Source organism: Columba livia, chromosome 11 (assembly GCF_036013475.1).
Source record: "Columba livia isolate bColLiv1 breed racing homer chromosome 11, bColLiv1.pat.W.v2, whole genome shotgun sequence".
In the NCBI taxonomy this organism is placed as follows: domain Eukaryota; kingdom Metazoa; phylum Chordata; class Aves; order Columbiformes; family Columbidae; genus Columba; species Columba livia.
Window position 1 is genome coordinate 21,670,010 of NC_088612.1, and position 13,038 is coordinate 21,683,047.

The 13,038-nt window shown below is 46.4% G+C and overlaps 2 protein-coding genes and 1 non-coding gene across 3 annotated transcripts; all 3 read left to right on the forward strand.

Moving 5' to 3' along the window:
* Window positions 1–1,515: 1,515 nt before the first annotated feature.
* LOC135580517 (olfactory receptor 10A7-like) lies at window positions 1,516–2,707 on the forward strand. Its single transcript, XM_065076345.1, has one exon. The coding sequence runs from the start codon at window positions 1,538–1,540 to the stop codon at window positions 2,501–2,503; it is 966 nt and encodes a 321-aa protein (XP_064932417.1). The 5' UTR covers window positions 1,516–1,537; the 3' UTR covers window positions 2,504–2,707.
* Window positions 2,708–6,344: 3,637 nt separating this feature from the next.
* On the forward strand, window positions 6,345–8,165 carry LOC135580518 (olfactory receptor 12D1-like). The gene has a single exon (XM_065076346.1). It carries the CDS (start codon window positions 6,345–6,347, stop codon window positions 7,272–7,274), a length of 930 nt encoding a protein of 309 aa, XP_064932418.1. The 3' UTR covers window positions 7,275–8,165.
* Window positions 8,166–12,705: 4,540 nt separating this feature from the next.
* On the forward strand, window positions 12,706–12,777 carry TRNAQ-CUG (transfer RNA glutamine (anticodon CUG)). The gene has a single exon. It is a non-coding gene; the product is annotated as a tRNA-Gln (tRNA).
* The last annotated feature ends 261 nt before the right edge of the window (window positions 12,778–13,038 follow it).

Consider the following 13,038-nt stretch of genomic DNA (forward strand, 5'->3'; position numbering starts at 1 on the left):
CTTTCCTTTTTTCCCTCTATTCATAATTTCTCATCCTCTCTGCCTTGAGAATTATTGCCTCTGCTGAAGAGAGAGAGAAAACTCTACCCGTTGTAGTAAGATAAGGTAATATTTCTGTTCCTCATTCTTACTTGATGCCTATGGCAGAACCAAGACATAAGTGTGTTTCTATGGTTTATTTTTTCTCATTGGAGCCTGGAGCTGCTATTACGATGTACAAGGGGAATCCATCTCACCTACCTTTAGGCACCAGCAGTGCAGATATTTAAATCTGAATTAGCCACTCAAACAAGAGAAATAAAAACCTCCGTGGCATCAGTGGTTAATATTATCTGAGATGCCTACGGGGGTGAAACAGTAATTACACTGACAGTATGCCTGCTTATTTCTATTGTCTATAGAAAACCTTGGCAACTGTAGCTGCCCATTTTGCTCATAAATATGTTGATTAAGGGAATCACAGCATCCATACTTTCTAACCTCCCCCCCACCCTTTTCCCTTTCATCTTTGTCTTTCAAAAATCAGCCAAGTATCTTTTGGCCAAAACAGTCCAGGAAGTTTCCCAGAGAAATAATTCTGTGAGCAGATCTGCTGAGATGATAAATCCCAGAAAATGGCAGCAAGGTGTAGATGCTGGCAGCCACTTTCATGGGGGCAGCCGTTGGTATGCTGGGCATCATGTTACTTCCCAGAGCTTACATTAAATGAAAACTCAGAATACAGATTTTATATGATTTGATGAAACAAAAGTAAGTGAGTGAACACTTTTATGAATTTAAAGCTGTTTAGGTTTGGATTGTATTTTGCAGGATTAACAGTGAAAATAACTCAGGTAGATCACTTCTGCTTGAGTCAGACCAGGAGGTGGGAAGCCACAGGATCTCCATATCACCTGGCTTAGAGCACCAATAATATTTCAGTTATTTCCAGCTATCAAAAAATTAGGCCATTGTACACTCATTTCATGATTAATGATCCTCCAATCCTGGCATCCTTGGACATCCACTTTAGAAGGAAATAAATGGTGCTTCTGTCTTGTGCTGTATTTCCCACCATTAAATACAAACCAGTTCCAAGATGACTGGTTCACAGTTAGATGCCTGCAGACATTTAGATGCTGAAATTTACTGAGAGACATCCAGCCCATCCACAGTGAATTCTTCTGTCACATCATAGATGCCACTCTTACACTAAGGTGACCTGCCCTTTGGAAGGATTCATTTGTTTCTATATAAAATAAGGACAGAATGGTTATTGGAAATTTTAATGTCTATTTTGTGTTTACCTAAATATGAGAAGATGCATCCCAGCCTGTGACTGTTAAAGATGATCTTGAAGAGGTTGCCCAGCTGAGATATTTTTCCACTGGGGTCACTGTCATATCCAGTCCAAGTTTCATCTCATTCATATTTTAAGCTTCATTGTACTTGCAAGTGTAGCAATTCCTGAGACCACAAGTCTGTCCCAATCTACTAACCCTTTTTCTTGTGTGTTTTGTTTTGCTTTTTCTCTTTTAGGACAGAACCTGTGGAGGAAATGAAGCCAGGAAACCAAACCATCGCTACTCACTTCTTCCTTTCAGGGTTTGCCTTCCATGGCAAGATGCAGCTCCTGTTTTTCATGCTGATTTCCATCATGTTCCTGGCCACGTTGATAGGGAACTCTCTAATTGTTGTGATCACAACCGTTGACCCTGTCCTACACACGCCCATGTACTACCTCCTAAAGAATCTTGCCTTGACAGAAATCTGCTACAGCCTCACCATTGTCCCCAAGATGCTTGCAATTCTGCTGGTGGAGAGAAAAATTATTTCCTTCACAGCTTGCGCCTTGCAGCTCAACTGCGTTATTCTTTTTGTCACCTGTGAGTGTTTCCTCTTAGGAGCAATGGCTTATGACCGGCAAGCGGCAATATGCCACCCATTGCATTATGCCACCCTGATGAACAGGGATCGCTGCTTCAAGATGGCCATTGGGTCTTGGCTGTGTGGTGTCCCTGTGGCTCTGGGCTTCACCACATGGTTATTTACCCTGCCCTTCTGTGGGAGAAACACAGTTGATCATTTCTTTTGTGATGTTTCTCCTTTGCTGAAGCTGGTGTGTGTAGACACAGCCTTCTTTGAACTACTGATTTTTATTGCTATTGTCCTAATAGTGATGATTCCCTTTTCTCTGATAGCCATCTCCTACCTTTGCATTATCCATGCTGTTCTTCAGATCCCCTTGGCTGTGGGCCAGAGGCGAGCCTTTTCCACCTGTGCAGCTCACCTGGTGGTTGTGACTCTTTTCTACAGCACAACTGGCATCATTCACCTGCGACCCAAGTCCAGCCTCTCATCCAACATGAAGAAAATGGTGTCCCTGTCTTACACCGTGGTCACTCCCATGCTCAACCCCATCATCTACAGCCTGAGGAACCAGGAAGTCAAGCAAAGCCTGAGGACATGTATTGACAAGTGGTTACTCTGGAAGCAGATGACTGTTTTTTCGCTCTCCAGGTGATTGATTCCTTGTAGATGCAAAGATTACAGGTGTTTCCCTAATGGAAAAAAATCATTGGTATTTATGAATGAAATGAAATGCTTTTAAAAGACCTGTGCTATTTGAGTAATTTTTTGCAGTTAAATCCTTGAAATATCTGCCCTTTTTTACTTGACGTATTAGAATTAATTATAGTTGTTGCACCTCAGGGCTTGCAAACAAAGAAGTGAACCCAGCTCATAGTAGGAATATTGCAAAGTAGATTACAAAATTCTTATCCCCCCAACCCCCTCTACCTCCATGTCCATTAAACAGACAAACTCTCTGGCTTGGGAAACAGATGTTTGTTTTCCTCTGCATCAATGCGAAAGTTATAGCCTGAATCGTTTCCCCCTCAAGAAAGGACCCTCAATAACGCTTTGAGAATCAAGTTAGTAGCTCATGATTGGAGCAAGTGTCCTTGCTGCTGGTGCGAGAGACTGGGTTCTAGTCTGGACTTGATCTGATTTTTTTGCACTCAGAACAAAGATCTCTTTCCCAAACTAGCTAGTAACTTGCTCAGTTCAGGACAGAAAGGGTAAGCTGAAACAGCGCCAGCTCGCTGCGGTAGCTTTGTTTTAATTAGTTCCCTTCTCATGTAGACTGAGGGAAAGCTAAGGGAGGGGATGGATCCATAACTCATTGAACCTGGTACTTTCTGTCTGATTCTTTCTCTGGCTTGCCAGAGGGAGTATTCATTAAAGTGAAATGTAACTTGTGCATCTATTTTCTTACAGCATATTATAAGATTTTTCATCTTATTTTCTCCTCCTGTCCTGTCCTGTTGAGGAGGGGACATTAGAGAACAGCTGGGTGGGCGTCCAGCTGCAGCCTAAGGACAACCCACCACAGTAGCAAAAGTAACAAGTGTTGCTAAGAGTGGATTTTGGGAATAAAAAATGGATAAAATAGGAAATGAAAATAAAGGTATGGGGTAGAAGGATGAAAGATTTTAATGCATTGTGGGACAGGCAAGTGGAAAGGTTACAGTTGATTATAGAAATGACACAATGTGTGAATGGAATGGTCAGAGGATACTTTGATGTTTCAGAGAATGTTGGACCTGAGCATGATGCAGATGGCATGGAGATTATACTGTGTCCGACTGGCATGGAGTCAACCGTCTTCCTAGCAGCTAGTGTGGTGTGTGCTTTGCATTTTTGGCTTAAAGAGTGTTGAAAAAACACCAATATTTTGGCTATTGGTGAGCAGTGCTTGTTCAGAGTCAAGTCTTTCTCTCCACAAAGACTCATAGTCTTGGGATAGGATGGAGACTAGGAGGGAACACAGCCAGGACAGCTGGCCCAAACTGCCCAAGGGGACATTCCATACCATATGAGGTTTCGCACAGCAAGAAAAGCTCAAGGAATGGAGGAGGATGAGACCATGTTCACAGTTAAGGTGTTTGTTTTCTCAAGCCACACTTAGGCATGCTGAGTCCCTGCTTCCTAGGAAGTGGCTGGACATCTGCCTGATGATGTGAAGTTGTGAATTAAGTCCATTTTTGCTTGTGCACACAGCTTTTTCTCCCCTTATTAAACTGTCATTACCTTGATCCACAACTCTTTCCACTTCCTTTTAATTTTCTCCCCACAAGAGAGGGGAGTGTGAGAGGTACGATGCTTACGCAGTTGCAGAAAATTGGAGAATAAACTGACTCCCTTGACATGGTAATAAGGGACAAACGATAAGGGAGACATTGAGAAGAACCAAACCTTGTCAGTCAATGACTCGATGAAGGTAAACAGGGACAAACAAAGGCAGGGTAACCAGGAAAGTGTATAAAATGAACTGGTCCCGTGAAAACAGGGCCAGTCAATGCACTCACCTGGTGAGCCCTGCACCTCATCTCTGCAGTCTGTCCTATCATCTTATAGCTTCTTATTTTCAATCTCTTCTCTGCTGCTGGTGGGACCTGGGTGTGGGATTATAAACCAGGAATATCCAAAACTGTCTTACTATTGGAGTGGTATGTAGGGCAGCCAGACCTTGGTATGGATCCCACAATTTTTAATGGATGGCTGTTTTGCTTCAGAAAGGAAACCAGGAGCCCTTGGGCTGACTCCTGACATTGAGAAGCAAATTTGGCAAGTATTTTGCTACAAAGACGCCAGAATCTCATCCTTATCTGTGAAACCACAGCGAAAATAAAACATCAGAAATCCAAAGAGAGCACAATGGATGGAACAAATGTGAGGTTTCACAAATACTAATTCTAATTCTAATATTTGAAAGAGATTTAGGAAATGTTGCCCAAACACTGCTTCAGGTCAGCTGGGGTTGCACAACTCAGGAGGAATTCCAGCCGTACACTCTGTGCACCGAGATGGAGATCTTTGTGTTAGATCTTTTAGGGGGGGGTGTTGAGGAGGAGAGGTAGATAGGTTGTTTGTTTTTTGTGGACTGTTTCACTTTATCTTTTCTGTTTTACGGGTGCTCATCTATGCACTTTCTTCAGGCAACACTATGTTGCTGTGCAATTCCCCATTGATTCAGAAATCTCATCTCAGGAGACTGAACAAAGCAATAGGAAATTTAATTCCCACATGAGCTTGTTGATATTTTGCACATTTTGGACATGAAGGAAAATCTTTATTCCTCCTCTAATGAGGTCACCAGAGATTTCTAGTACCATTTGCAAAGCTTCCTCCATGCATCCTACCTGAATAACTACAAGCCCTTGAGAACTCATAGTAGTCATTGTCATCACAGCTGCAGCATTGATCTCTCAGCTACAAGAATGTCAAGGAGATACCACAGAAAAAAGGAGAGCAGAAATTCTCGGTCTCTTAACTCCACAAAATATTCTGATTTATCCTCAGCTTTGCTGAGGATATGTTCTAACCTATATGTATATTTTCTAACGTATTTAAAAGGCATATTTTGCAAGTAATTATATTTTTCTAGTTGGATTCGTCAATCTTAATCATCACTGCTTTGAATGTACAGAGAAAACTACTCAACTTGTAAAATTTGGGGTCTCTGTTGTAAGCCAGAAATACCTGTGCCTGCCTGCTCTAGTAGAATAATGTCAGGAGTTTGTTCTTTGTTCTTTATGAAAAAAAAACTGAAAGCAAGTGTGTACCCATTTGCATTTCAGAAGACGAACGATGGTGACAGAACTGACCTTGTTGTCTCATTGGGCAGTATGACCGACTTTCAGTGGGATGAGCCCGTTCGTCTGGAACTTGCACCAGGTAACTCGTCTCCTGCAAGTTCAGTCTTGCTCCATCACAGTATTGCGGGAGCTGAGATCTTGGCTTTTGTCCCATTCATCTGCTGCTGAGCAACCTAGAGACATTCTTTAGGCAAAGTATACAGTCCAATAGGAAAAGCAGTTTGTGATCACAAGCTCAGGCAGCCTCTTCCTATATTCTCATCAACATCCAAAAGAAATACTGAGGACTGTATGATACCTTGGGGCACGTTCTGCTGGCTGTTTATACAAAATTGGAAATTGTGCAGTTTTTCAGATGGAAGAATTGTCTAAAAGAGATTGCAACCAATAAAATGTGAAAGTTGAAATCCACTTAATGAAATGTAGGCACAATACTGGAAAGAAAGCATCAAGAATGATTCACATGATGAGTTATGAGCTGGATTGATGAGATCATGGGTTGCAGCAGGAAGTTACAGATGAGGACAACTGAAATAAGAATGTGGGCGAATGTGAGAAATTAGCCATGTTTTACTTCATATATACATACATCACACTCACATCATTTCTATTGTGTTTGATTACATGTCTGAAGTATTGTAATGCTCTTGCTGCTCACAACTGTGGAACCTTGAGATTTTGCTTTTGTTTCTTACTGTTCTAGCAATGCTGAACCAGACAGAGCTCAGCGAGTTCATCCTCTTGGGTCTCACTGATATCCAGGGGCTGCAGCACTTCTTCTTTGTTTGCTTCCTCTTGCTCTACTTGACCAGTCTTCTGGGAAATGGTGCCATTGTGACCACGGTGATAGCTGAGCCCCATCTTCACACACCAATGTACTTCTTCCTGGGGAACTTGTCCTGCCTGCACATTGTCTTCTCCACAGTCACTGGTCCCAAGATGTTGACTGGCCTTCTCTTTGGACATCAGCCCATCTCTTTTGGTGGGTGCTTAGCTCAGATCCACTTCTTCCACTTCCTGGGAAGTACTGAGGTTGTGCTACTGGCCACCATGGCCTATGACCCTTACGTGGCCATCTGCAATCCTTTGCGCTACACCCTTGTCATGAGCCCCCAGACTTGTCTGCTGCTGGCTGTGGCCAGCTGGTCCATTGGTTTTGTGCATGCCATGATACACTCAGTCATGACCTCTCAGCTGACTTTCTGTGGCCACAACCACATTCATCACTTCTTCTGTGACATCAAGCCACTGTTGAATTTGGCTTGCAGTAGTACCAGCCTCAACATGACCCTCCTCAATGTCATTACCACATCTGTTGCACTAGGCTCCTTTGCTCTCATAGTCCTCTCCTACCTCTACCTCATCTTCTTCACCTTCCATAAAGTCCGGTCCCAGGAAGGAAGATGGAAGCCCTTCACCACCTGTGCCTTCCACCTCACTGTTGTGGCACTGTTGTACATTCCAGTGCTCTTCAATTACACACCACCCTCCTCAGGAAGCTCCCTTCAAAGGGATGTGCAAGTGTCTCTCCTGTACAGTGCTGTCACCCCAGCTCTGAACCCCTTGATCTACACTCTTAGGAACCCGGAGAAGAGATCTGCCCTGAAAAAAATGCTATGTTTTGAGTGGACATAACTTGAGCATGATATTGTCAACATTTGACTTGAGTCAGACCACTGGAAGGATCTGCTGAATGATGAAACCACTGATCTGTATTTACATGAACTGCTACAGACATGTTAAATGTCCTCAAGTATCCTACCCTGACTTTGCCTTTGGATCCAGAACTGGACACGTCTGTTGCAGTTCCTTTGTCACACTCCATGCCTGTGATTTAAGGACATTCCTAAGAGCACTGGATATCTACTTATACTTGGGTACCAAATCCCAACTTTAGTGTGGGATGCAGCGGTTTATAAGTACTTAATTTTGAGATTTTGTGTGTCTTAACACAGACATTCAGCACCTTCAGTCTTAGCCTGGATTACAGTTTCATGTCATGGAATCGTATCATAGAATCATAGAATCATTTCAGTTGGAAGAGACCCTCAGCATCACTGAGTCCAACCATAACCCAATCCTAGCACTAAACCATGTGCCTAAGAACCTTCTCGAAACACCTTTTCAACCCCTCCAGGGATGGTGACTCCAGTACTGCCCTGGGCAGCCTGTTCCATTGCCTGAAAACCCTTTCCGGGAAAATCTTTTTCTAATATCCAATCTAAACCTCCCCTGGCATAACTTGTGGCCATTTCCTCTTGTCCAATCAGTTGTTTCTTGGGAGAAGAGACCAACCCCCTCCATTCTCCAACCTCCCTTCAGGCAGTTGTAGATAGCAATAAGGTCTCCCCTCAGCCTCCTTTTCTTAAGGCTAAACAGACCTTGTTCCCTCAACTGCTCCTCATCACACTTGTGCTCCAGGTCCTTCACCAGCTTCATCACCTCCTCTGCACTCTCTCCAGTACTTCAATATCCCTCTTATGATGAGGGGCGCAAAACTGAACACACTATTCGAGGTGAGACCTCCCCAGCACCGAGTGCAGTGGCACCACCACTGCTCTAGTCCTCCTGGTCACACTATTCCTGATACATGCCAGGATGCTGGCGGCCTTTTGGCCACCTGAACACACTGCTGGCTCATGTTCAGTTGGCTGTCAATCAACACTCCCAGATCCCTTTCTGCCAGGCAGCTTTTCAGCCACTCTTCCCTGAGCCTGCAGCGTTCATGGGGATGTTGTGACCCAAGTGCAGGCCCCAGCACTTGGCCTTGTGTGCTGGTTTGACTGAAAATGGGTTAGCTTTCTTCGTGCAGTTAGAAAACTTTCCTTTTTTATAGCTAGCACACTATTTATTTGGACTTAGTTGAGAACAAGCAGATAACACCCCAACACAGAGTTAATGTTTTTAATTGCTTTGGTCTGAGAGCCAAGGACATTTTGAGTACCTTGCTTACAGGTGTGAGGCATCAAGGAAGGGCAGCAGAAATGGAGCAGAGCTTGACTGACATCCAGACTGATCAATTTGAGTATTCCATCCCATTAGTATCCTGCTAATGATTTAAGGAGAGTTGGGGAGCAAGAAACTTCCAGTTTTGGCTCTAGTGATCTCTCTGGTTTTTCACTCTCTCTCTCTCTCTTGGTAGCCAGAAAGTTCAGTTGGGACACTCAGCCCAGCCTTTTGCCATTTTGCAGAGGCCTCTGGGCTCCTCTGCCTTTTTTCTCTCTTTCTCTCTCTCTGGGATCAGCTTTAGGACCAGGTGTGGCTTGCTGGGATTAGCTGCTCATTTGTGGCCAGAGTTTATTTGGAATTGTTTTGAGTATATTTTATTTCTCCTATATATCTCTCTCTCTCTATATATATATATATAGATAGATAGATAGATATTTACTAGTAGTGTATTAGTATTTTGTTATTTTAGTTATTTTATTAAACTGTGTTTATCTCAATCCAAGTTTCTCCCTTCCTTTTTGATTCTTTCCCCTGCTGGGGCGGGGCAGGGGAGGGGGAGAGCGAATGGCTATTGGTCGTACTGCTAACTTGGGTTAAACCACGACACCTTGTTAAACCTCAGGCACTTGCCCTCAGCCCAACGCTCCAGCTGGTCTAGATCCCTCTGTATGGCCTTCCTACCTTCCAACAGATCAACGCTTTCACCCAATTTGGTGTCATCTGCAGACTCACTGAGGGTGCACTCAATCCCCTCATTCTGATTATTGACAAAGAGACCAAACAAAACTGCCTCCAGTACAGAGCCCTGAGGACACCACTCATAACCAGCCACCCACTGGATTTGGTTCCTTTCACCACAACTCTTTGGGCCCGGCCATCCAACCAGTTCTTTACCCATTGCAGATACACCATCCAGGCCATGATCTGCAGCTTCTCCAGGAGATGCTGTGGGATATGGTGTCAAAGGCCTTACTAAAATCTAACTACACAACATCCACAGCCTTTCCCTCATCTACTACGTGGGTCATCTTGTCATACAAGGAGATCAGGTTGGTCAAACAGGACCTGCCTTTCATAAACCCACCTTGACTGGGCCTGATCTTCTGGTTCTCCTCTATATGCCATGTCATGATCCACAGGATTATCTGCTCCATGACCTTCCCTAGCACCAGGTTAGACTGACAGGTCTGTAGTTCCCTGGATCTTCCTTCTGACGCTTCTTCTAGATGGGTGTCACGTTAGCCAAATTCCAGTCAACTGGGACCTCCCCAGTTAGCTAAGATTGCAGATAATTAATGGAAAGTGGCTCGGTGATCACCTCCGCCAGCTCCCTCAGCACCCTTGGGTGCATCTCATCTGGCCCCATAGACTTGTGTATGTCCAAGCAGTATAGCAGGACACTAACCATTTCCCCCTGGATTATTTGTGCTTCATTCTGCTTCGCATCCCTGTCTTCTGGCTCAGGGGGCTGGGTGCCTGGAGCACAACTGTTCTGACTATTAAAGGCTGAGGCAAAGATGGCATTTAGTACTTCAGCATTTCCCTCATCTTCTGTCACTATGTTTCCCTCTTTATACATCAGGGATGGACATTCCCCTTACCACTCCTTATGTTGCAGATATATTAAACTTGTTGCCTTTTACAGTGGTGACCAGGCCCGTATCTTGACAAAATGGAGTGCAACAGACTTATAACAGAATCCCAGAGTGTCAGGGGTTGGAAGGGCTCTGGAAAGCTCATCCAGTGCAACCCCCCCATGGAGCAGGAACACCCAGATGAGGTTACACAGGAAGGTGTCCAGGCGGGTTGGAATGTCTGCGCAGAAGGAGTCTCCACAACCTCCCTGGGCAGCCTGGGCCAGGCTCTGCCACCCTCACCCCAAACAAGTTTCTCCTCAGATTTCAATGGAACCTCCTGTGTTCCAATTTGCACCCATTGTCCCTTGTCCTGTCACTTGTTGTCACTGAGAAGAGCCTGGCTCCATCCTCCTGACACTCCCCCTTTCCATATTGATAACCATGAATGAGTCACCCCTTAGTTTCCTCTTCTCCAAGCAAAAACTTATAGGTTTAACCAGTCAGTTTACAGGGAATGTTGGTGGGGGGACACATAAGGGGATGTTGCTGGCTGAATACGAAAGGCAGATCGCAAAGCTTGTGTGCTCCAAGTACCTCAGTCAATGGGTAAAGGAGGAGGAATCACCTGTGTTTGGAATTAGGGTAAATACGGGGCTGTGTCTTCCCACGCTTTTGAGAGACCCCATAGAGACTCCAGTGCACTTTATTCATCAGTGTCCTCCAGGCTGAACAAAACCAGAGGCTTTAGCTGCTCTTCATTTGGCTTCTTCTCCAAACCCTTCAGCAACTTTTTAGCCCTCTTCTGCACACTCTCTAGTAGCTTAATATCTTCTTTATCCCATGGCACCCAGCCCTGCACACAGTGTCTCAGGTGAGGCCGCTCCAGTGCAGAGCAGAGCGGGACAGTCCCCTCCCTCACCTGGCTGGCCATGCTGTGCTGGATGCACCCCAGGGTACGGTTGGACCTCTTGGCTGCCAGGGCACGCTGTTGGCTCATGTCCAACTTGCTGTCAAACAGAACCCCCAGATCCTTCTCCGTGGAGCTGCTCTCCAGCATCTGGTCCCCCAGTCTGTATGTACAGCAAGGGTTGCCGAAGAGGGGAGAAGGACAAAGCAAGGCCCTTGCGCTTGCCAGCCCGAGTGCGGGGGCACTGAGGTTTGCAGGGAGAGCTTGGTGCAGCCTGGTGATGGGTGCAGGGAAGAGGAGGGCAGGAGGCCTGAGCAGCAGCGCTGGTGCTGGCAGGTCCAGGCAGCATCAGGCAGAGCTGGGGAGGTCCCTGCAGAGCTGCTGGGGGGAGCAGAGTGGCGCAGCGGGAGCGTGCTGGGCCCATAACCCAGAGGTCGATGGATCAAAACCATCCTCTGCTACTTGCTTTTGGCCTCGCTCCAGCCCCACCAGACACTGCCTCTCCCTTGCAGCGTTCACCAGGTGCTCCCTGCACTGCTGCCCTCCTGCCCTCTGGACACCCAGGGCTGCCCAGGGCTGTCCCAGTGCCTGAGCCCCCTCTCTCTGCCACTGACACCTTCTCCTTTGCTTTCTCTGCAGGCACCACTTCCAAAGTGCCCATCAGCAAGGCAGAGGAGGCTGTGGACCAGCAGCCAGAGCACAGCACACAGTTCCCCCCAGCAGGCAGGGGATGTCCTGGGAACGCTGCTGTTTCCCACTTGCCACCAGGCAGCTCAGTCCCCACCTTCCCAGGAACAAGAGGGGACTATCAGGGCTCTGCAGCTGGGGAGGAGGACAAGCATGTTAGTGTGGGAACCACCTCTGTGTCAAGAGGTAAGGGGAAGACCTGTGTGGGATGTGGACAGTTCCAGCTCTGCAGTGCACCTGCTGCACCATAAAGCTGAGCCATCAGCAATGTGTGTGGCCACTCTGTGAAGACATATTCGACAAAGGGCAGAAAAGGCCAGGCTGAGAGAGGAGGAAGAAACGAAAAGAGTGGGAAAGAGCAGAGGGAAGATGCATCCTGCTCGTGCAGGTAAAGGAGCCTGGTGTGAAGGAGTCTGGAACAGCCTTAGGAGATGAACGCCATTCTCACTGAGGGAGAGGCTACTTTGGGACAGAAGGGAACAGTGTGTCCTGGAAGAAAGGCCCAGGGTTTGAAGTCAGCCAAGACAATCCTAGCAGAGGAAAGCAGTCCGGATCATGCAGGGTCTTCAACATGGGGGTGCAGGGAAGCAGCAGCAGAGAGCACAAGTACAAGCATCAAACCACGCATCTCTGGGCTATCAATGCACTCTGTGAGGGGCAATGTTGAAGAGCATATGCTGGAAACTTCATAACCAGGTCTTATGAACAGAAAGTGAGATTCTCAGGGCTTATCAGCCTGGATCTTGTAACAGAAGGCATGTGAGGCTTATGCAAATAGCTCTGGCATTCCCTTGAAAAGCCCTGTGAGTAGCGGGTGCCTGGTGGCCCTGGAGGAAGAGCGTTTGTACTTGGTGATGGCCAGGCAGATGGAGAGAGTGCCAGGCTCACCCAGGACCATATGGCTGCACTGGGGTGGTCACAGGAGAAAGACAACAGGTGTTCAGCAGGTCCCATGGTGTAATGGTGAGCACTCTGCACTCTGAATCCACTGGTCTGAGTTCAAATCTCAGTGGGACCTCAAGTTTTAGCTCTCTCAGAGCTTTCCTCAGCATGCACAGCCTTGCTGTTGGGTCACTTCTTTAATGCATTCCCATCAGCCCTCCTCTCCTGTGCTCCCAGCCCTGGCACTGACATCAGTGCCCCTTCTCCTGCCCTGTGCCCAACAAACCTCTGCAGGTTTCCCGAGCTCTGGCCCTGCCCCGTCTCAGCTACCTTCTTCCTGATGGCTGCTTCTGGATGGGGGATCCAGCAGCGGCTCAGCAAATCACACAAGAGCTGA